Source organism: Nuphar pumila, chromosome 2 (genome assembly GCF_984573655.1).
Source record: "Nuphar pumila chromosome 2, dmNupPumi1.hap1.1, whole genome shotgun sequence".
Taxonomy (NCBI): Eukaryota; Viridiplantae; Streptophyta; class Magnoliopsida; order Nymphaeales; family Nymphaeaceae; genus Nuphar; species Nuphar pumila.
Genome location: NC_143250.1, coordinates 3,590,329 through 3,615,415, shown reverse-complemented (window position 1 = coordinate 3,615,415; position 25,087 = coordinate 3,590,329). Strand labels below are relative to the sequence as shown.

Here is a 25,087-nt window from a genome sequence, read left to right as displayed (position 1 = left end):
CGGCCACCTGCCTGAGAAATGTCAAGATGGATGGTCAGCAGAAGTGAAGCTGCATAAAAAATAAAAAGTGACCTCTTTAGTTTTTTTTACATTACTGTTTAATGCACAACTGATGATTGAAGTGTTTGGTTCACAAACTCTAGGTTTAGAGTTTCTCCTATTGCTTCCAGCTATGAAACAATGTATCTTTTTCATAAACATGACAGCTCAAGCTCAGCTCACTTAGTTCGGGTTAATCATGAGCTTGCACGAGCCAAGCTTCCACACTGCAAATAGGTCAGATTCAGGCCGGATCTTGTTAGATGTAAATCCAAATTCAAGTTGTAAACAGTCGATCCGAATCAGATCCAAGGAGGTAGGGTTAATAGATTCAAATATGGATCTGGATTCTAATCAGATTCAAGGAGGTAAGGTTGAATCCAAATCAGAAATACACATGGTAATACTGGATCTAAAAAAAAATACAACGAAAACAAGCTATTTATATGTAAAAATTGCAATCCGGTTGGATTTTGATTTGGACAAACTCCAGATCCAACTTAAAATGCTGATCCAAATCCGATTGAACAGATCTGAATCCAAACTGATGTACATTTGGATTTTACTTAAAAGATCCATATCTGGAAATAACATGCCAGACTTGGATCGGCCCGTTTGCATCCCTACTTCAAACTCGCTAATTTGCAAGCCTTGGTACATCAAATGTAATGCCAATCAAGTCACCATAACATCCAAGACAGATGCATCAAACTAGGTTCTTGTTCATACCAAGTTTGGTCAATAATTACACTTTTGCTGAACTGATATGCATACAGATTACAGACCAATTGACATCATACAAAGCAGACCCAAAATAAAATAATGCACTTTCTGTTTGTTCTAAGTATTAATGAAAACAATTTAAACATTACAACTACAAACCAATGCGCACTGTAAGAAAGGACACAAAATCACAACCCACGTTTCAAAGAGTATCAAATCAAATTTCCACAGCAATGAGCAGAAGGTCTAACTGTGGTGAGTGGCAGCATCATCATCTATTGAGAGCCTGAAAGTGTCGGCTGCCCCAAACTTCCTTTTTACCTCAGATCCCTCATCAGAATCCATGCTGTCCTCATCATCTTCCTCTTCATGACCATGAGATGGAGAAGAAGGGTCCTGGATACTCTTGGCTATACAATCATGGGTAGCAAGCATATTGACTTGACCAAGATGCGAGATCTCAACCACAACAGTCTCATCTTCACTAGGGAGAGGCTGCTTCCATGGTTCTCCATCCATTCTCATGTATGTATGATCTGTTGCCCCCTTGTGAAATTCAAAGCGAATACCACGTGCCTACATCAAGTTGCCACAATAGTTCAAATAAAATTCATTAGAGATGGTAGACTTATCACACCTTTTTTTTGTAAGAAGTAAAGAATCAAGTCCAAATGATGCAGGGGTGCAACAATTATGGGTTCATCCAACTCTAGTTAACAGGCAGATTTAGTATAAGCAAATGATGACCATGTGTTACAAGAAACAGCAAAGCAAGAGCCCTCTACATTGGCAAAAATTTCAACAAAATATTTTCATATCAAAGTTCCTATATCTATAAAAGATTCTTGTATGGTAGCATGCCCGCAAGTGAACATACACAGGCAAACACACACACACACACACACACACACACACACACACACACACACACACACACACACACACAAAGAGATGGCCGCAATACAGAAAGGATTATGAAGGAGCTGAAGAAACTTAATTATCCTTTGAGTGATTTAAGCTGTGAACATGGATGGCAAGCTTGTAGAGTAGAGCATAGTTTTAAAATGGCAATTTATCGCCTAGATTTTCTCATGAGATTTTCAACTTTTTTATTTATATTGCATTTTTTGGAACTTATCCGCTAAAAACAAATAAATTAAAATTTAAAATATATGGGGGAAAATAAATAAAAATTAAAAAGACACTTCAAGGTCTTGTTCGAAATTCAAACCTTTAAATAAAATCATTCAAAGCTTTTATTTTGGGAAAACGTTTTCTACTCTCAACACATTCAAAGCCTTTAATTTCTAAATGGATTTTAGGAAACTGTTTTCTCCTCTGAACAGTTTCCAAAACCGAATTTTTTAAAAGGTTTCCTATTCTTGGTGGTTGAGATGAAACTTTATTAGTATTGAATATGAGGGAAAGAGAGAGAGAGTGAATTTAATGATAGTGTTTAATGAGACTTTATTTGCACAAAATGATGCTATTGAATGCATCTTAAACAAATTTAAAGTAGCTAGCTGTCTGTTTTTTTTCGAAAATCCTGACATTAAAACGTAAAATACTTAGATAAAAATATGATATTTACATTTTGCTGGAAATATTGACATATTTTGAAAATATCGCGCTATTTTGAAGCTTAAAACGGTCAGCCAGCATATAGTGTTTTTTCGCAATATCGCCCATATTTGTCACCATGGGCTACAGTGAACCAAATAACTGAGCCCTCAACCCAACATAACTAGGTTTAGCCATTTAAGCCAGAAAATCTAAGACTTCAGGCTACTTTCTGTCCTAATCCAGCAGGATTGAGTTCTCATGGTTAACACATTGGATTTGAACTGGATCACATGACCGAGTCCCAATTTTATGTGTTGGCCCATGTGAGTTTAATTTGACTGGATTTTGCATATGAATATCAACTTGGGTCATATATTTTATTTGAATCTCCATGAGGACTTCAGCAATAAATCAAATAGGCACGTGTCAAAATGACCTGGATGACCTCTATCAGTTCTATTACTGCCACAGATAGACATTCACGTGGATATTCTAACCTACTGACCAATTGTGGGAGGTCAGAAGGCCTGGCCATGGTTACTGCATCCTCTACTTTGGGATGGCAATGACCACATTTTACCAGCATTTCACGTGTACCTATTTGTTTCTAGTTCAATTGATCCTACCCCAGTTTACTGACATAGCTGGACCTTGGAAATCTATGACCTGCAACAAGTGAGCCTGGTGGCTATGGCTTTGATTTTCAATTTATTGTGAAAATTTCAACACATGAAAAAAAAATCTCGAGGTTGTACATGGATATGAAAATAGAGGATGAGTCGGTCAAAAACCATAATCTCCTGGCGAGAAATGAATAACCACTTACCTGTGCAAGTCGAGTCCCATGTCCTTTGGGGGTAAGCAAAACAAGTCCGTGCCAAGCATCTTTGAATCCCACCACCTCTAGGTGACCATCATCAACAAATGGTGCAGTCAAATCCCTCTGCCAAATGTTAACAGTTCATATCAAAGTTAGGAAACAGCAAGTGGCTAGAAGTCTTTGTAGCTAAAAAAGCATGCAATGGGAATTATAGAAATACCCACTCACATCTCCTTTTTTCTTACTACTTGGTGTTCCCCATGGATTCAACCCCCCAGAAAAGCTAGGCAAGTTCAGGCATATAATGGATCTGATGCTGAAGATTGAGAATGAAAACAAGGGTAAGCACTAACACAGTGATGACAATCAATATGAAGAAGATGCAGTAAATCATTGAATCTGTTCATGAGACACATCCTGAGTGAAAGAATGTTAAGTTCTGTAAGTCAAACTTTCTGTTGTCTTTAGAACACGACTATGCTATTATGTTGCAGTCAATATTTATTATCTTGAACTTTCCCTGCTTTCAATTTCAACAATTTGTATTTATGATCAATTATCTCAATTATAAAGCAAGCTATTTGTTCTAACTTGACCAAATCATGTAGGATTATTCTACGTGTAGCTTGTACACTGTAGTCGCCACAAGTTTGTGCAATCAAACGAAGATGTTCTTCACAAACACAACCCAACAGGGTCCATGCACAAGAGTCACTTCACACAACCCAAATATGGGTTTAAGCACAAAAGACACTAAAGGCCAAGAGAGCACAAAAAAAATTTATTAATGTCAAAATGCACAAAAAATGCATTGAATATAAGGGACAAGAGTTCCCATATTTATACACAACATAAGAGAGAGGGCTCCAATGTAGCCGTTGGAGAGCTCCCAACGGCTATAATAGCCAAGGACAAAAATGCCCTTGTCTATTACACAAAGGACTTATACAAAAATAAAAGAAAAATAAAAAGACTGTTCTGCCCCTAATGGGTAGATCCTATTACAAGATAAAATGACTAAAATAACCCTAGAGGTTATTACCTATTACAATAATAAAAGAATATATATATATATATATATAATGTATATATACATCATATATATTAAATACACATATATATGATATAACCATATATATATAATATATATACTTAGGGCATTAACTTAAGACCCCCTCAAACTCATGATGCCACAACCGAGAGTTTGCCAAGGAGGAATTGAAATCTCGGTTACGGAAGTGCTTTGGTGAATAAGTAATGGTTTTTTTAAAGAATTCTTCTCTAACATAATGACAATTCATTTAGATGTGTTTGATTCGCTCATGGAATGTGTGATTGTCCACGATATAAACTGTGCTTTTGTTGTCACAATATAATCTTGAGGGTTTTGCTATGTGAACTTCTAAGTCTTCTAACAGTTGTCTCAACCACACCAATTCAAAAGTAGTGGTTGTCATAGCTTAGTATTATGCTTCTGTGGAAGATAAACACATTTTGTTGTTTCTTGCATTTTCATAAAATCAAGGAATCACCTACAAAAACACAAAAACTTGTAGTTTAGTATCAATCGTTTATATCTTCACCTCAATTAGAGTCTGAATATGCAATGACTTCTAACGAAGAAGAAGATGACAAAAATAAACCATAACTAATAGATTCTAATATATCTAATAATCCTCATTACAACACTGATACATACTGTAGTAGGAGCATGTTGAAATCGACTAGCAGAGTGAATGGCATGAGCAATATCAAGCCGAGAAATAGAAAGGTAAGTTAGAGCTCCAATAATTTGTATATATAGAGTTGCGTCCTTCATATGTAAAACTCGAGAAAAAAAATATAACTGGATTTGAATCGGATCCAAACCCGACCCGGACCCAATGGAGGCACCGCCTCCCTCGCGCCCTTTAAGGACAACAAGGCAAAGGGGGGAGGTTTCTCGAAACCTCTCTCTCTCTCTCTCTCTCTCTCTCTCTCTCTCTCTCTCTCTCTCTCTCTCTCGTTTCTTCACGCCGGCGACCCCCTCCGACAAGCTCCTCTCCTGCGACGCTCGCACGCCGGTGACCCTTCCTCTGGCAACCCCCAGGTACGCCTCTTCTCCTTTTCTTTTCGTCTCTCTTTCTCCTTCACCTCTTTGTTGCGCAGGGAGGGGGTCGAGCCGCCTCCCTGCTGCCCTAAATCGCAGAGGAGGGGCAAAGCCCCCCTCCCTGCAACTCCTTTTAGCGAGGGAGGGGGCTGAGCCCGTCCCCTGTGTCGTGTTTGGTAAGGGAGGGGCCGATCCTCCTCCCGGTGCCCTCTGGTTGCATGGGAGGGGTCGAGCCCCTCCCTGCACCCTTATAGGCAAGGGAGGGGGGTCGAGCCCCTCCCTGCTCCTTGTTACAGCAGGGGAGGGGGTTGAGCCCCTCCCTGCTCCCTTTGACGGTAGGGGAGGGTCGAGCCCCTCCCTGCACACTTGTTGTTCAGGGGAGGGGTTGCGACCCCCCCCCCCCTACACCTTCTAGCGATAGGGGAGGGGCGGAGCCCCATCCCTATACCCCCTGTATGCAAGGGAGGGGTTGAGCCCCTTCCTTGCATACCCTCTGGCAGGAATGGGGCCAAGCCCCTCCCTGTGCACTCGTTTTGCAAGGGAGGGGCCGAGCCCCTCCCTGCACCCTCAATTTGGCGGGGGAGGGGCCAAGCCCCCTCCCTGCACCTTCTCCTTCTAGTAGGCAGGGGCGTCGCTCCTGCCTTCGCTAATTTCGACAGGCAGGGGCGAAGCCCCTTGCCTCCTCCTTTGTGGCTAACGGGGGGGGCCTAGCCCTTGCCTCTTTGCTTTTTGGCTGAAAGGGGCAGAGCCCCCTTCCTCTCCCCCGGCATCAGGCAGGGGCTTCACCCCCTGCCTGTTTGCATAATCGCCAAGTAGGGGACAAGTCCCTGTCTCCTTGCATGCTTGACAGACAGGGGTGAAGTATTAAGATTGTATTATAAACTGGATCGGGTTTTCCAGTTAATGTTGGGTTCTTTAATGTAACATATAACTTTATGTTTGGGTATGGATCTAAACATTTGGTCCAACCCAGTTGTTTGGGTATGGATCTAAACATTTGGTCCAACCCAGTTACTACTTTGTATATATATATACATGAAGTAGGGCATGGCTTCGGTTGCGAAGTCTCCCCATTTACTGTCGCAGCTCTCTCTCTCTCTCACAGGGCCATTCTCACATGGTATCAGAGCAGGCTTCTGCACCGTGAGTCAACTCTGAAGGGCATGTCCAGCGAGATCGACAATGCAGGTGTTGTTTCGTCCAGGACTATCCAGCGAGATCAACGTCCCAGGTGCTGATTCTTCCAGGTTCTTCCATCTGCCATCTTTTCTATTACCGTGCCCTCTGTTTAGTCGACCATCCTTTCCTCTCCTCTCTGTTTAGTCGATCATCCTCTCCCCTCCTCTTTGTTTAGTCATCGACTGCTTCTATTTCTTATTGAACCTTCTGTTTTCTTCAACTATCGGTCAGATCTGATCGTAGATCTCTTCGGCTGCGTGACTGCTGCTCTCTTTACCCTGCATGACTGCTGCCCTCTTTACCTATATTCTTTTTTTTTTTGTTCATCACGTCTGATTTGGATCAGACAGTCGGACCCAAAGACTATCTGAAGTCCGAATCTGCCCAGACGTGTATTCTGATATCAGATCTGTTTTCTTAGTTGTTGTGTCTTCTTCCCCTGTCACGGTTTGATCTGAGTTCACTTCAGATCTGAAGCGAATCATTTTTTTTTATTTTCCTGATCCAAATTCATCCCTTTATTCCCGATTTCTGATTTCTGGTCATTCCTTCTAGACCTAAAATACCAATTCTTTATTCTTTATTTTTTTTCTTCTTCATTTAATCTGGTCTGAATTTATTTCAGTTCTAAAGTCATTCCTTAAGTGTTTGGCAGCAGTCAGATACATTCAGTTTTCGGTTCAGTTTTCATGGATTCTCCTACCCTGCCATCTAGTTTTCTAGGTCAACTTATCTCGAACAAACTGAGTAACAACAACTATTTGACCTGGAAGAGGCAGATATTGCCTTTCATTAAGAGTCTTGATCTCTATGGACACCTAGATGGAACGATCTCCGCACCACCAGAATTTATTGTGCAGGAAATTGTGAACGATAAGGGAGAGGCTTCTAGTAGGTCGGTTCGAAATCTTGAATTCACCACTTGGAGAAAACAAGATCAAGCAGTTGTAGCCTACATTACCTCTACTCTTTCGCAAGAGGTTCTTGTAGGTATTCCAGATGAGTGCTCAGCAATGGAGTTGTGGGAACAACTTACGAAGACCTATTCTCAAATCTCAGAGGCAAGGATTATGCATTTGAAGAGGGAGTTTCAACTCCTTAAGAAAGAAAGCATGACTGTTACAGAGTATATGAACAAGGTGAAGATCATCACAGATCAATTGGCTATGGTGGGCTGTGTGATTTCTGATAAGGATAAAGTTCAACAAGCGCTAAACAGACTTGGATCAGATTATCATATGCTGGTAACATCTCTCTTGTGTCTTCCTTCACTTCCTAACTTTGAGGACCTTCGAGCGAAATTACTACAATATGAAATTTCCATTAAAGGAGAAGATGTAGGCAACAATTCAGGAAACCAAGAAGTATTGTTTACAGGGACAAATTCAGGGAGAGGACGGGGCCACTTTCGAGGAGGACATGGACAAATAAGAAATAATCAAGGGGGGCGTGGATTGTTTCCCACGTTTAGCATGCCGTCAGGTAGTTTTTCAGGAAATCACAATTTCAAAAATGTTCCAACGTGCTATTTATGCAACAAAAAAGGGCATATCAAGGCAAATTGTTGGCACAACCCGCAAAACAAAGGGAAAATGAATGTCACAGGGTCGTCGAGCAAGGGAAAAGCTGGAGGAAATCAATGGGATGAAGACAATGTCAAGAGCCTTTTAATATCAGCTTTGTCAGGATTGAATTTCAAACAGGGTGATCAGAGAACTTGGTATGTTGATTCTGGAGCTGCAGCTCACGTGACCGGTGATATTGGTAAGATTTTGAAACCTATCCCTTATCATGGAAATGCAAGTATTAAAATTGGAGATGGAGCTCTCCATCCAATAACTTACACTGGAAATGTGAATATTCCTCTTTCTGATGGTTCCCTAAAATTGTCCAATTTTTTCATTCTCCTAATATTGTCAAAAATATCATTTTCGTTTCTAAATTGGTTGATGACATTCATTCTTGCGTCGAATTTACTCTTTCTTCTGTCTGTGTCAAGGATCCACTCACGAAGAAGACGCTCATTGAGGGAAAGCGAAAGGGAAATATATATATCCTCAAAGAGACTTCTTCACCTGTTCGTAGAGCTGGATCAAAATCGTCCATTGGTCAACCATTCAAATTGGATTCATCTAAGGATTGTTTGAGTTTATCTTCGTATAATAAGCCAAATATTTGGCATTGTCGTTTGGGTCATTGTAATAATGCTTCTCTTGAGAAACTGGTGTCGAGCGGCTTTATTTCACGGTTAAGTTCGCATAATAAGGTTGATGGTTCCCTTTGTTGTGAAGGGCATATGGAAGCAGTTAAACGGATACTACGATATCTGAAGGAAACAGTTGGGGATGGTCTCATATATAAGCGAAAGACAAATGGGCAAAATGCACATGAGATCACTATTTATTCTGATGCGGATTGGGCGGGAGATCCAGATGAACGCAGATCAGTATCCAGCTATTGTGTATTTGTTGGGATGAATTTGGTTTCTTGTAGTAGTAAGAAACAAAAGGCTGTTGCCAGATCCAGTACAGAGGCTGAATACAGGTCAATGGCAGCCGCCACTGCTGAGGCTACTTGGGTTAGACATCTACTGACAGAAGTCGGAGAATCGATATCTCGATCACTTCTTTTGTGTGACAACCAGAGTGCCATTAGTATGTCCTTTAATCCAATCCATCACAGTCGTGCCAAACATATTGAAATAGAACAACATTTTGTGAGACAAAAGATAGAAGAGAAAGAGATTGAGCCTGAATTTGTTCGAACTACAGATCAAGTGGCTGATATATTTATAAAAGGATTGACAAAAGACAGATTTTGGACGTTAAAAGGCAAGTTGCTCATGATTCAAGATCATGCACAACTTGAGGGAGGGTGAAAAGAAGTGTTTTCACTGGTTACGGGTCATGGATCTGAAGATCCAGACCCGTGACATCCACTTCTTCATTAATGGCATTATGTAATATTAGTTATTGTAATGAGGGTATTTTAGTACCCTAATTTTGTAATCACATGTTAATATAAAGGAATATACACAGCAGCCGACCCTAACACTGCAGGGTATCGGTTTTTCCCAAACCTCTCTCTCCCTTTCTCTATCTCTCTTTGTTTCGCAACTCTCTCGCATGGAACGATCTGCAGGTTGCAAATCTAACACTTAGTACCCTCAAATTCAGGTATAAGTCCATCTAAAAAGTGATAAAAATGCTCCGCATTAATTTTTTCATAAAGCTCTATGTTCATGGGACAATGCCATTTAGGCTCTAAAAGAGCTAACTCATCCCAAATGATAGATAGAGCATTGTAATATTCTCTTATGCTCATGTCTCCTTGGGTTATAGTCATAACTTTATGTTAAAGATTATATACATAAGCGATGTCCTTTAAAGAATACATGTCTTGGATATACTTCCAAGCATTATTTGCAAAATCAAATTTGGCTAGGGTAGAACACTTTTTATGTCAAAACTATTAATGAGTCCTGCCATAATCTTGGAATGACACATCCTCGATGCCTTTCATTTCTTTTCATATTCGGCAACAACTTTATTCATATTGTCCTCTTGGAGTGACACTTCTTTACTATTGTCGATCTTTGTAAGCTTGAGTTTGGGCTCTTTTTCTGAACCATCTACCAAACCCTATAGACCTTTACTCCAAATTTGATGTTTGACAATCGATGCCCACATCATATAGTTGGAGTCATTTAATCTCACGGGAATGGTAACAATGTTTTCTCAGTTCTCTTCCATGGTGATGTCACAAGAGTGAAGGAGAGATATAAGAGAGCAAGAGAGAGGGAAAGGAAGATGAGAGGTACAATGCTCAAAGGAACCCGAAGAGCCTCACGATCACATGATCCACAAGCTCATGTCCACATGAGCAACTTGTCTTCAAGAGTCAATTTACCAAAGCTCTGATACCATGTAATGAAACGAAGATGTTTTTTACAAATACAACCCAATAGGGTTCATGCACAAGAGTCACTTCACACATCCCAAATATGGGTTTAAGCACAAAAGCCACTAAGGGCCAAGAGAGCACATAAAAAATAATAATTTTATTAATGTCAAAATGCATAAAAAATGCATTGAATATAAGGGACAAGTGGTCCCATATTTATACACAACATAAGAGCCAAGGACTCCAATATAGCTGTTGGGGAATTCCCAACGGCTGGGGAATTCCCAATGGCTAAAAATCCAGCCGTTGGGGACTCCAAATGGCTACAATAGCCAAGGATAAAAATGCACTTGGCTATTACACAAAGGACTTAGATAAAAAAAAGACTGTCCTGCCCCTAATGGGCAGATCTTATTACAAGACAAAATGACTAAAATACCCCTAGAAGGTATTACTTATTACAATAATAAAAGAATATATAATGTATATACACATTATATATATTATATATATTAAATACACACATATATATGATATAACCATATATCTATATAATATATATACCAAGGACATTAACTTAACAGTTTGGTGTATGTCAACAAATTCACATAGTTTTGCCAGCGCTAACAATTTTCAGATCTTCATGAGAGCTGAATTAGTTCCCACCAGTTACAAATGACATTATGAATAAAGATGAAGAAGAAGAGACATGGAAATGAATAAAAGTGTTCAATTATAAGTAATTAGTATGCCTTAATAATCAACCAAATTATGAAGTATATACCAATTATTTTGGAACAGGATTCTTTACATTCTCAAAGATATCAAATAAATGAATCCAAATTAGAGAAATACTGACAGCAGTAGTAATATATGATCCTTGAAAAGGTATATCACCTTCGTGAACATCAATTGATATAAGACATGAAAGCTGATATGTCTAAAGTTCGGTCCAGGAGAGATTCTCAAAAGAGAGAAGTGATAGAGAACCATCAAAATTACCTGTGTGGAATGTGGAGGTCCTCCCATTTCCCATGCCTTTTCATTATCTTCACCTTTGCAAGTTGAGCGATGTTACTGCAGACATAATTCACAGGGATGACACCTTCATTGGTAAACTAGATCTCACAATGAAATCAGATAACAGAAGTAGAACATAGATAAATTGGTATCCTGGATACATCATCTGTTTTTCTCATTTTCTTTGTCAAACCTGCTCAATGAGTTTCAGAAACTTACAAGTTCAAGTTTACTACAAAATCATTAACAGAAAAGTAAATTCAGAATTTCAATGGAAATGTCCTTTCCAATGATGTTATAAAATAAATGAGCCTAAGAAGTGTGAACCCTCCAAGATAGAACAAGATAGAATATGGAGGGACCTACTGTAGATGAAGTTAGACAAGGGTAGCAGATCCAAGTTGTTTTTTTTTTGGCACTTTTATCCTGATATGAGAGAGGTTAACAACGACCCCTTATTATTATTTTCCTTTATATCATTTATGTTAAGAAAGTGTACTTCAGTATTTGGTTAATTGTAGAAATTTTAATGCATCTACAGAGTGCCATAGTCTAGAAAGAAATTTAATCCCTATAGTGCATGAGTGGAAGCTTCGTAGTCTTCTATCACTCCTTATTTCTTCTTCTTTTTCTTCTGTCAGATCTTGCACTTAGATCAACCATTTTTTAATTTACATAATCTCCCTAAAAATTTGAGATTAATATTTCTGACATATGATTATCATTCATCCAATTGGATCTGAAATAAGTCATTCGAATGAGCAATTCTCCATTTGGATTAAAAGTATTCATATGCAGAGTTCCACAATCCATAAATGTCCTTTGGCAAACAATACCTATAATACCATATGTAGATCATATCAGGCAACCAACTGTAATGAAAAGAGGCGGAAGCACCAATAGAGCAAAAAACACTCTTTAAGAGTGACCACAAGAGCCAAGAACACAAACACTGAAGGTGTACACACAAAACTCACAAAAGTAGAAAATGACTTAAAGTCATAAGTTGAATATTATTGAAGAAAGAAAGAGAAGGGTGAAAACCCCATACCATTACAAGTGAGAGCCTTCTCTATTTATAGAGGAGGAGGGCTAAAAAGGAGACCATAAAGGGGGGCTCCCTTCTAGTCGTTGGGAGCTCCAACGGTCATAAATATGATCGTTGGGGCCCCAACGACTAGATGGGTGGGGCCCCCTATGGTCCTACGAAAAGAAGAAAAAGAAATAAAAAAAGGAAAAGGAAAAAAGAAAAAAGAAAGAAAAAGGAAAAAATACAAAAAGGAAAAAATACATGGTAAATTACCAAAACACCCCTATTGGGTTTTTGGTTGTACAGAAAAAGAAAAATAAATTATGTATATATACATATATGTATATATATACTTATATATATACGAATGTATATATATATAAGTATATGTATATATATATTAATATATACATAATTTAACACGCCCCCTCAAACTTTACGGGGAGAAGACCGAAAGTTTGCTAAGAAGAAACATAAATCGTGGAGTTGGGAGCGCCTTGGTGAATAAGTCAGCCAGTTGATATTCTGAAGTAACATATGGTAATGTGATAGTTTCTTTGAGATATTCGTCTCGAACATAATGGCAATCCATTTCGATATGCTTGGTCCGCTCATGAAAAATATGATTGCTTGCAATATATATCGCACTTTTGTTATCACAGCAAAGCTTGGTGGGAGTGGAAATGAGGACGCCCATGTCACCAAGGAGACTTCTGAGCCATACGATTTCCATAGTTGTCATTGTCATGGCCCGATATTCAGCTTCAGTGGATGATAGTGATACCTTCTGATGTTTCTTGCATCTCCACGAAATGAGAGATTCACCTAAAAAAATGCAAAGACCCGTAATTGAGATACGATCATTGGGATTTCCTCCCCAGTCAGCATCAGTAAAAGCAGTTAATTCAAGAGATGAGAAAGAGGATAAGAAGAGTCCCTTGGAGATGGTATTTTTGATGTATCGCACAATTCTCATTACGGCTGCCATATGAACCGAAGTAGGTGAATGCTAAAACTGGCTTGCTGCATGAATCGCATGAGCTATATCTGGACGTGTGATGGATAGATAGGTGAGGGATCCAATTAATTGACGGAAGGAGGTTGGATCCTCAAGAAGAACACCATCTTCAAGTCTCAGTTTTGCATTGATAGCTTCGGGAGTCTCAACTTTCTTTTCATCAGATATTCCTGATTTGGTATAAATTTCTGCAGCTAATTTCATTTGAGATAGGATGTATCCTCGCGCGGAATAAGCCACTTCAATTCCTAAAAAATATCTCAAGTATCCAAGATCAGACATATCAAAAGTTTCTTTTAACATAGACTTTACATCATTTACCCCCTTTTTGTCATTCTCAGTGATGATCATATCATCAACATATAGCAGAAGCATAACAATGGAGTCACCTGCCTTCTTAATAAAAAGAGCAGTGTCAGTATAGCAAGAAGAAAATCCTAAATTGATTAATACATTACTAAACTTGTCATACCAAGCTTTAGGAGCTTGCTTAAGTCCATATAAGGCCTTTTTTAATTTCAAAATTTTTCCATTTAAATTTATACCCGGAGGAGGTTCCATATAAACTTCTTCATTTAAATTTCCATTCAAAAAGGCATTTTTGACATCAAGTTGAAAAATTGGTCATTTTTTAACAGAGGCTATAGCAATAAGAGCTCGAATACTAGTCATTCGAGCAACTGGGGCAAAGGTTTCATCATAATCTACCCCATATTCTTGGGCATATCCTTAGGCTACTAACCTAGCCTTATATCTATCTAATGAACCATCACTCTTAGTTTTTACTTTAAAAACCCATCTACATCCAATGGGTTTCTTGCCATTGGGAGGATCAATGATTTCCCAAGTTTGTGCCTTTTTAAGAGCATTAAGTTCTAGTTCCATAGCTTCATTCTAATGAACATATTGTTTAGCATAATTGTAATGAGATGATTCATGAAAGGAGTGAAGAGCAAGTAGACATGCTCGAAAGTTTGGAGAAAAAGAATCATAAGAAACAAATCTATTTGGTACTTTGGAAATACGATTTGATCTTCTTTGAGAGGTTTCTTCGATCGACTCACTTTGAGAGAATTTTTCAAGGGCACAAGGAGGATTTCTTTCATTCCTTCTAGAGTAGACTTGTATTTGCCTTGAAACATTTTCTTCTAATTTTGATCATTATTTGGATGTTCAAAATGATCTCCAATAAGAGGTTCACTAGGATCAATATGATCATCTATGATGTTTTCTTGATGCAACAAGTCAAATAAAAAGGAATAATCAATATTTTCATTTGGTTGGTGCGAAAAACCATTTTCTTCTTCTAGGAATGTGACATCTTTTGAGATATAAAGTTTGTTTTTGAGTATGTCAAAACATTGATAACCTTTTTGTTTTTCCCCATATCCTAAGAAAATACATTCAATAGCCCTAGGAGAAAGTTTATCATTTTTGTGAGTTACAACAAAGCATTTACATCAAAAAATTCTTAGCCTTTTATAATCGGGAGACATATTGTAAAGTTTTTCAAATGGAGAAAGATTTTTCAAAGAAGATAAAGGGGTTCTATTGATAAGGTATGTTGAGGTTAGAACCGCTTCGGCCCAAAAGGATTTTGGAATATTTTTTGAAATTAATAACGTTCTTGTGGTTTCTATTATGTGTCTATGCTTTCTTTCCGCAAGACCATTTTGTTGCGGAGTGTTGAGACAAGAACGTTGATGACAAATTCCATTTTCTTTTAAATAGCTTTGAAAATCATTGGACATATATTCGCCTCCCGAATCGGACCTAAGAATAGATATGTTCCCCAAAAAATGATTTTTAACCATCGCATGGAATTCTTTAAAGAAGGAGAAAACTTCGGATTTGCGACTTAGGAAGTAAATCCATGTAAATCGAGTGAAGTCATCAATAAAGACCACATAGTACAAAAATCCTCCTTTAGACAAAATAGGGAAAGTCCCCACACATCGGAATGAACAAGTTCAAAAGGCCGAGTGGTGAAGTAACTTCTTTGAGGAAATGAAGTAGCTTTAGATTTCCCAAAAATGCAATCTTTACAAGTCATGTGATTGTCTTTACAAGTATTGTTCAAAAAAGGAAAAAAGACATTTTTACAAAAATTGGATGACCAAGTCTCTCATGCCAAATTCCAATACTTTTGTCTTTTACAAGATTGCAAGATGACTTAGATGGAAGAGTCAAAAAATCCATAAAATAGAGATCACCCCTTCTATGGCTGTGAACACCCCAAATTTTTTAAAATCTTTTTAAATATTCCCTTTTTGCCCCTAAATTCATTTTTTGAGCAAATGAGTCATTTTAAATCTAAATTCCAGTTCATTTCTCAAGCTTTACTGAAATTAAATCCATTTTATATGTTTAAATTAATTTCGGATCTGGATCCATTGTCCAGATCCAAATATGAGTCTCATTGTCCAAATTTTAAATTAAAATTACAGAAAATACCAAAAATAGTTTTTTTAAAATAGCTCGGACAGTCCATCCGACATCCGTTTGGATCCATTACGTTATATTTCTCGATTCGAGTTTCAAAACTCAAACATTTTCTCAAAACTTGGGTCCAAACTCATTCTTCTGAAGAATTTTCCCCAAAATGGCCTGAAATTCTCGGAAAACACTTTTGTAAATATTTCTCAGAAAAATACAAAAAAAATAGTGTTTAATCTTTGTTTTCTCGTAAAATCTTAGATTTTTATTCCAAAAATACAAAAAAATGAAAAAATAAAACAAAAATCAAAAAAATTGGAAAAATATAAGGAAAGCAAATGGTTTTAAAGCTTGAAAGAGTTGAACTTTGCTAAAAACCTCATTTTTAAAACCACTTTTTCAGAAAAAAAAAATTTAATTTATTTAAAAGGAACCCCTTTTTATAAAATACTTTTTAAGAGGGGGTCGTCGAAAGACCTTTTAGGGTTTTGAGATCCTTCGCAGAAAAGGGGTTGAATCTTCCTCTCTTCATCGTCTCTCTCTCCTTCGCTCATTACGAAACTCTCCAGAACCTTCTCCCCTTCTCGCCCAAACCCTCCATCACCCACTGGTAAACCTCCTGCTCCATCCTTCGTCCATCTCCAACGGACTCGCATGCTTCATCTCCTGGGCTCCTCCACCCTCCGATCCTCCTTAGCCTCCATCTCACGTTCATCCTTAACGAACTCTACCCTTCTCGAACCATCGTCCCCCTCTTTAAGAGAGGCACAATGAGGAAACCGAGAGGGGGGGGATCCATTAAGCAGCCTGTCGTATCGATCATCTTGATTCCTTTCTCCTCCCCTCGGGTCTTCGACCTTCTCTTGCTGGACGCCCATTCCCTCCCCCTTTGCATGCGTTCTCTTGGTCGTCTGCAAGGAATCGAGATCTGCAGCAATAGAAAAGGCGCCTCGTCGCCACCACTGTTCCTTCCTTCAAGGCTCCTGCGAGCAAGAAGACCTCCTCCAGCTCTGTTGAAGAAGCATCGCTTCTCTCTTGTTTAGACTCTCTGCAAGGCCGCGGTGCGTCTCCTCTCTCTCTCGATTTTGGTTTTAGATCTCTTTTGGTTTCTGCCCCATCAGAGCACTATCGTAGGTATCAGTCTCGCATGTAGCGAATACTGATCCATACATATTGTGCAAGATCAAATGGAATCCTCTCCGATTTCGACATCTTACTTTTGTAATTATCAAATTTTCTTTTAGATTTCTTTTTTTTTATCTCTCTGTTATCTCTGTAATTCGTGGTGTATCTTCACAATTTATTCTTGTAGTCTTTGGTTTCTGGGGATGTACTCCCCTCATTTGCGAATAGAGGTTATCAATCACTGATATTAATTCGTGCCTTATGAGAGTGAGCTTCTGTAAATAATAACCCGAATGTATCATTTCGTCCAAACAATTTGGGGTCTTTCGGGGTGATATCCTTGCGACTCCATCATAAGTGTGTGTTCATGCTCTGCTGTAGCATAAACATGCACCACCATCCCATCTCCTATGTATCGATCAAGAATTTAGTGGTTAAACATGGTTCGATCAAGAGGGAGGAAAGGCTGAACGTCCACTTTTTACAAAATGCTGATACCCATCGTGATGTATGATCTACTGTTTCGGCTTGCTCTACCAAGGACAACTCCTTCGATCTGTCAAAAGATTAGATTTGTCTCAAGGGAAGACATCAACCCCTGTTGTCAATTGAGAATGGAGTTTCCCCTCTTTGTTGTGCTCATTGCAATGTACGCCTCTGCTACGTTGAGGATATCCCTCTGAGAATGCTTATGTTTGAATAAACGTTATGCACGATTCATAGTAGAACCTCCCTCATTTCGCTGAGTAATTCTCTTGTGTGCACTGCTTCTTTCTTTTCCATAGTTTGTTGTTCTGTCATTTGCATGATTTTGCATTACATCTGGTGGATCTATTACAGTAGCCACAAATGGAATCTCCAGCAGGTATTCCCCTAACACTCTCCTCATCATATGCGTTGTAAATTTCTGCTGGATTCAATGACAGGGAATATGATAAGTTGATTTTGCTATTATAGGTTCGATGTTTTCATTCTCTCTAGAAAGTATAGTTGGGAAACAGGGGATTGTTAAAGATTGTTAGCTTCATTTTCCTATTGCAATAACGTAATGGTCTTTCCTGTTATCGATATGGTGATTATTTTTATTCTTGCGTGAGAAGTCCCATGAATGAAAAGGGTATTGTTTGAAAAATATTTCATATTTTGTGGATTAACTAAGCTTGTCTGGTCATTTTATGAGGAAGATCTTATTATAGCTGTGTGTTATGGCATAATTTGGTCACACGGTTAATTTTGCACAATATGTTTCTCATTATATATTGAGCTGAAACCTACAAGTTAAATGTATATGAATAAGGCCACGAGACTGTTGATTTTATTGTTGAATTACATATAATCTGTATAATGGTAGTGAATAATAAGTTTTACTTTGGGATAGATTAAGGGTGGCCATGGTGCAACATTTTGATCATGATGAGTTGTTTTGGATTAGGAATAGCAAGGTGATTTAGGTTTCATAAGGTGGAAATCACTACGTGCTAAACATTATTCCTGTTTTAGTATTTTCAAATAGAAGAGTTTACCTTCAATTGGTGAGGGAGTTCAGTGACCATCGTTCACAGTGAATAATCTTGATAGCATCAGCATACCTGGCCACTGTTTGAGCTTGTGTTAGTTATCTGCTAAGCATCCATCTTACCCTAAAAATATTGTTGTTCCTTCCTGGTGGATGTTGCTGATTCAGAATTAGGTTTCTGAACTTCAGTGTGGAGTTTAGTGTTGATATCTTGTGAGGTTGATTTTGCAATAAAATTGACTCTCTGGACATGTCTGAAAAAACTGCCTTGTGGTCTATTCAAAAATCAATGTTGGTGGAGCCACGTTAGCTATATGGAACCTAATATATCACTGAGTGGTAACTGTCATGGGGATAATATAAATGGACTTCAATGTAGTAGTCAGTTCCAGGTTTATATATCCACTTCCCTATCATATACCCCTTTACATATAAATATGCATTTCTAAAATGCACCTGACAACTTCCCTTTTATCCCATCACAAGCACCATCAGTTACATTACCCCAAGTGCAGTTTCATAAAAAAAAAAGAGACTGATGTTCACAGCTATGGGATCACACTGTAGAAAACCTACTGATTCAACGTTAGAAGGAAGCTTCAGCCTGAGAAATTGGGTGGCTGCAGTACTCTCTGATGTGATAATGGGTGTTATAAACGACCATCTCTAAGTGAGCATTGGGATTGGTGCTGCCCCTGGATATGTTTTAAATCTGATCCAGCTTTGGAATTTCAAGTACCACCACCAATTCTGGAGGTGGGGTTGACGTGCACAGGAGAATTGCCAAAAGGTAATTTGGCTAGGACCAGTGCAGTGGCAAGATTGAAGAAGGTAAAGGAAGGTGTTGTTTGCTTCTGCCGATTGATTAATTAAGAGCCAGAGTGCATTGCATGTTTAGATTAAATAGCCTCCCTTTACACAGCATATCTCCCATTTTCTCACCCTCATTCATCCTTTTATTTGCACAGTTTCTTCACAACAGCACCTTCACAAATACCTGCTGTAATCTAATTGCCACTCTGCATGTTTCCCACATCCATTTTCCTGCAGTAGCTCATTAATCACAGCACCACAACACTTCATTAACTGTTTTACAGTTATGTTTTAAATGCTACAATGTCCCTCAAACCTACCCTTCCAATAGCCATACATCATCTGTGATGTAGCACATACACCACCTACTCACTGTGCACATCACCGATTTACTTACCACAGCATGTGCATCATATATGTATACACAGTGGTGTTTTGCTAAAGTATATATCCCTACCCTTGCTGTCTATTATATAGCTATCCTCACATCTACAGCAGTGCTCGGCACTGCTGTAGCCTCTCACGTGCTCACAGCAGTGCCCATGCACTACTGTCTCACTTTTTTTTTTTTCTTCCCATAATAGTGCACAAACACTCTTGTGGTTCTGCTTCAGGCACCCACCAAGGTGCTAGTCACCTTTAGCATACACCAGTGTCTACCCTTCATCCACATCCCCTGCTACAGCAACGTATATTCATGCTGTCACCTATAGCAAAGTCTAGGCATTACAGTGATTGCATCTTTGGTACCCACAACAGTGCATGAATACTGCTGTGATTTCATTCGGTCACCTGCGATAGTGTTAAATATCGCCGCAACTGGCTATATCTTCAGCACAACATCAACATCCGCCCAGCATACATATGCGTCAAAGCCATTCCCAGCTCATGATGCCAACACCTCTGTTTCCTTTCTTCACAACAAATATTCATCTTTCTTTTACCTCACCTATGCACCGCTGGAAGCAATGCCCCAGCCATTGGTATTCCACTACCCTGCATTTAGGCACCACCCATATTCTGCAAAAGGATATATCCTTCATATAATTAGCATTGATCTAAACATAGTTTCCCAAGGTTACATATCCTTCCTCAAATCTAAGCATCATATCTAGGAATACATGTACATGCATCTCAAATGTTCTCATTTATTTAGGATATCTCATATGTATTCAAGGATATACCTTCTCATCATGATGTACATTCTTAAATCTCATTTCATACTTTGCTAACTTTGCTCTTTTGCAGGAAATATACAAAAAAAAAAATCATTTCCTTCTTAACTTAGGAGTTGGAGTTTTTTTTTTCAGAGATGTAATAGCTAGATCTTAATAAAATTTACATTTCTTGCTTTAGATAGAATGAATGAGCATTGCAAATATCATAAATTGTTTATTTTCATGCTTTTTGCCTTTATTTCTCAAAAATCTCACCAATGGGACCACGAATGGCATGTGCACCATTTCGTAAGAGGTAAATTAATCCTAAGTTGATGGTTTACATCAATGGCCATAGTCAGGATGTAAACAAAACTTAGGATTTTTATCTTTTATAAAATAACATTGGATCCACACTGGATCCTCTTCAAAAATCATCATATTTTCAAATATTTTCTTCTTTTATTAGAGTTTAATTTAAAATTGATTCAATATATATACCAATGGCCATAGTCAGGGTATATTGAGAATTAATTTCATTTTTAACTCTATAAAAGCACCAAAATATGTTTTATTTTTCACCTGAATTTAAATATAGATTATTATATAATACATTCAATGACCATAGTCAAGGATGTATTATATTTTTTTTTAATCTTATTTCAAATTCATGTAAAGAATGAAATATGGTTTTAAAAAAAACCAATCTCAAAATTCTTTAAATTCATTCATCATTTAGGATAGAATTGCATCATATTTCCAAAATTCCCTTTTCAAAAACCCAAGTGATGTTAATATCTTCTTCAATCAATCTTCATATCTTGTAAAATCCTATTCATTTTTTTCATTTTCAATTCTATTTCATTTTCAATCTCAAAGTCCAATTTAACTTTGAGATTTCAAATTCATTTTGTATTCAAAAATTCCAATTCAAATCAGATTTCAAAGTTCAAATTCATTTTATATTCAAAAATTCCAATTCAAATCAGATTTCAAAGTTCAATTTGACTTTGAAATTCCAAATTCATCTTATATTCAAAACTCCAATCAAATTCAAAGTTCAATTTTGAAATTTTTGATTCATCTTCTGATTCAAAATTCAAACTTCAAATTCAAAGTCCAATTTGACTTTGAAATTCATTTGTATATCCAAATTCTAAATTTAAATCAAAGTTCAAAGATCAATTTAAATTCATCTTCTCATTTCAAAATCAAGTTTTATCCTCAAAATCCTCTTGAGATTGGTTATGAATCTCAAGATTCAATTCTTTTTCTAAATTTAATCTGGGTTTTTCAAAAACCCAGATCCATCTTCAAAGTCCCATTTGGACTTTCAAAAGTCCAAAGTCCAAAGTTAGAGTTCAAATCTCAATCCATTTTTTTCAGGATCCAGAATACAATTTTACTTTGGATCTCAGACTTCAGATCCAAATCCATCTTAGGATCCAAAACAATTCTACCTTTGGATCTTAGACTTCAGATCCAATTCCATCTTAGGATCCAGAACCCAGTTCTACTTTGGATCTCAGACTTCAGATCTAATTCCATTCTAGGATCCAGAACCCAATTCTACATTTGGATCTCAGACTTCAGATCCAAATCCATTTTATGATCCAGAACTCAATTCTACTTTGGATCTCAGATTTCAGATCCAATTCCATTTTCAGATCTCATTTGAACTTCCTAAATCCATTTTTAAAATACCATTTGACCTTCTTAGATCCATTCTAAATTTTAAACTTAAAAATCCAAATTCAATTCCATCTCAAAGTATTCATTTCCTTTCTTAAATTCAAGTTCAAATTCAAAATTCATTTCTGACTTTGAAACTTCATTTCCTTTCATTTCAAAGCTTCAAGTCATTCTTTCTCATTTATTCTTCCAACTCTGATTTACTTCAAAGACTTAGAACTTCCCTGATCTATCTCAAGTTCTAAGTTAGATTCAATCATTTTCTTCACTCCCTTATCAAGTTCATCTCAGAATACTTGGAAATTTTCAAAACATTCTTTTCAAAAGAGCATACATCCTTGCATTGCACAAGTATGATTCTTTGTGCATTTAGATTCAGAATAAATTCTTAGATTATATTTAGGCAAAGCAAAAGGCATAGATTCGATCCTTTGTTCGATTACCCCTGGTAAAGGCGCCAGGAACGGTCGAACCTCGTACCGACGAGCGAATCCCGTCTCTTCATTTTCCCGCAAATATTTTCAAAACGGAGGCGAGTTATCTGCTAAATATTTTCAAATCAAGGTAAAGTGAAACCGCGCAAAATAGTTTCTCTTCTCTCTTTCTTTCTTTCTTTTCTCTTCTCTCTTTCTTTTCTGTCTTTTATTCTTCTCCCGTCAAAAAGGAGGAAAATAGGGGTTGGAAAAGGAAAAGAGAAGGAAGAGAGAGAAACCACGAAAGAGGAAAATTTTTGCGATGATCACAATGGCCTTGCCCAATCAGCTTCCCTGACTGGAGATCCTGCACGGTGCAATCTTTAGGTGAGAAAGAGACTTGGCATCCGTGATCGGTGATTTGGGAAACGGAAAAAAGATTTAGATTAATTTTTGGAACGATTCTTACTTTAGGAACGAAAAAGTTTTTAGAATTTTTAAAATCAAGTGTTCCAATACTTTCAATTTTCAAAGATGTTCCATCGGCCGTTGAAACATAAGAGGATATGGGTTCGGAAAAAACATGTGAAAGAGAGTTTTTATGAGATGTCATATGAAAAGAAGCACAGGAGTCTAGTATCCACATACCTGGAGGTGATGAAGAATAGGCGATGGCGGCTCCGGATGTTGAAGAAGAAGTCTTGAGAAGATGTAGGAGAACTTCAGAGATATGATTAAGAGTTTCTTTAATATCTCCCTCTTTGGCACTTTCTTCTTCCTTCTCTGGAGAATTTTCTCCAACCGCGGCTACTTTTCCCTTAAGTTTGGGACAAACCGGTCTAATGTGTCCCGGTTCATTACAATAATGACATATCACTCCCTTTCTAGGCCCATTATTTTTGTTAAAGTGAGGAGGTCTATATGCTTTTACATTTGTTTCGGGCCTAGTAACGGCTAAAACTTCATCACTCTAACGCTTAGGCCAAGTCGAGTTTCTTTTTGGCATATTTCGGCAAGGGCGTCTTCAATGGGTAAGGCTTTGCTTCTATAGAGAAGTGATGCCCTAACTTGTTCAAATTCCGGTCGAAGATCATGAAGAAATTGGAAAAAGTGCTCTTTTTCAATTTGTTCCCTTCTTAACTCAATATCTTCCGGAGCCACCCATTTAGGCTCAAGAAGAGCAAGTTCATCTCAAAGAGGGGTTGGAGAGCTAAAGTAGTCCCGGACACTCATATTCATTTGTTTGGTGGAACGGAATTTTTCTTGACAAAAAAATTGTCGAGCAAGATCCTTTTGGGTATACATACCCTTAAGGAAAAACCATGCCTCATTGGCCCTTCTAAATTTGGCAATATTAGCACAATTTTTAAGGTCTACATTGTTCATAAACCATGCCAAAATTTTGGCATGGTTACTCTCCCAATCCTCATTTTTCGATTTTAGTGAGAACAAGAGAGGGTTCGGGAGTAGTTCCCATAACAAAACCCCAAAGTTTCTTACCTCTTAGATGATTTTTCATAGCGGAGGCCCACATAAGATAGTTGGACCCATTGAGCTTAAAAGAAAGCTTAACTTTAGAATCACGTTCCATCGGCACCAAATATTCTTCCTTTCTTCAAAAGCTTGAGAGGTACACGTTCCAAGATAACAAAGAGAAGCCCAATCACCAACCTTGCTTTGATACCATGTAATGAAAAGAGGCGGAAGCACCAATAGAGCAAAAAGCACTCTTTAAGAGTGACCACAAGAGCCAAGAACACAAACACTAAAGGTGTACACACAAAGTGACAAAACTCACAAAAGTAGAAAATGACTTAAAGTCATAAGTTGAATATTATTGAAGAAAGAAAGAGAAGGGTGAAAACCCCAAAACATTACAAGTGAGAGCCTTCTCTATTTATAGAGGAGGAGGGCTAAAAAGGAGACCATAAAGGGGGGCTCCTTTTTAGTCGTTGGAGCCCCAACGGTCATAAATATGATCGTTGGGGCCCCAACGACTAGATGGGTGGGGCCCCCTATGGTCCTACAAAAAGAAGAAAAAGAAATAAAAAAAGGAAAAGGAAAAAAGAAAAAAGAAAGAAAAAAGAAAAAATACAAAAAGGAAAAAATACATGGTAAATTACCAAAACACCCCTATCGGGTTTTTGGTTGTACAGAAAAAGAAAAATAAATTATGTATATATACATATATATATATATACGAATGTATATATATATATATATATAAGTATATGTATATATATTAATATATACATAATTTAACACCAACCACAAAATTGCAAAATAGGAGTAATAATCAAACAGGTTCCAGCCATGCTCAGAGAAGTTCCAGAAGTAATCACTTTAAAAAAAAACAGATGCTCATCTAATGGTTCCAAATCAGAGGAATAAATCAGGCACTTATTGTTAATTTGTTGGTAAGAACCATACCGTGAAGATGGATGCAAGAGAGAAGCACAAAACCATCCTTGTGAGCATCCAATCTTTGCATAGTTGCTCTACATAATTGTGAAAAATGTCAATTAAACAAATACATGGAACATGTCTTTAC

The 25,087-nt window shown here is 37.7% G+C and overlaps 1 protein-coding gene across 3 annotated transcripts in view; it reads right to left on the bottom strand.

Annotated features, from left to right (window-relative positions):
• Nucleotides 1-741: 741 nt before the first annotated feature.
• LOC149844509 (diacylglycerol kinase 5-like) overlaps nt 742-25,087 on the bottom strand; it is a 79,800-nt gene continuing 55,454 nt past the window's right edge. For all 3 annotated transcript variants that reach the window (XM_089994618.1, XM_089994619.1, XM_089994620.1), the window contains 5 exons: nt 24,967-25,034; nt 11,319-11,393; nt 3,374-3,461; nt 3,152-3,268; nt 742-1,338 (listed from right to left, as the gene is read on the bottom strand). In XM_089994618.1, the coding sequence (XP_089850744.1) occupies nt 1,009-1,338; nt 3,152-3,268; nt 3,374-3,461; nt 11,319-11,393; nt 24,967-25,034 (678 nt within the window). In that variant the 3' untranslated portion in view covers nt 742-1,008. The remainder of the gene's footprint in view (nt 1,339-3,151; nt 3,269-3,373; nt 3,462-11,318; nt 11,394-24,966; nt 25,035-25,087) is intronic.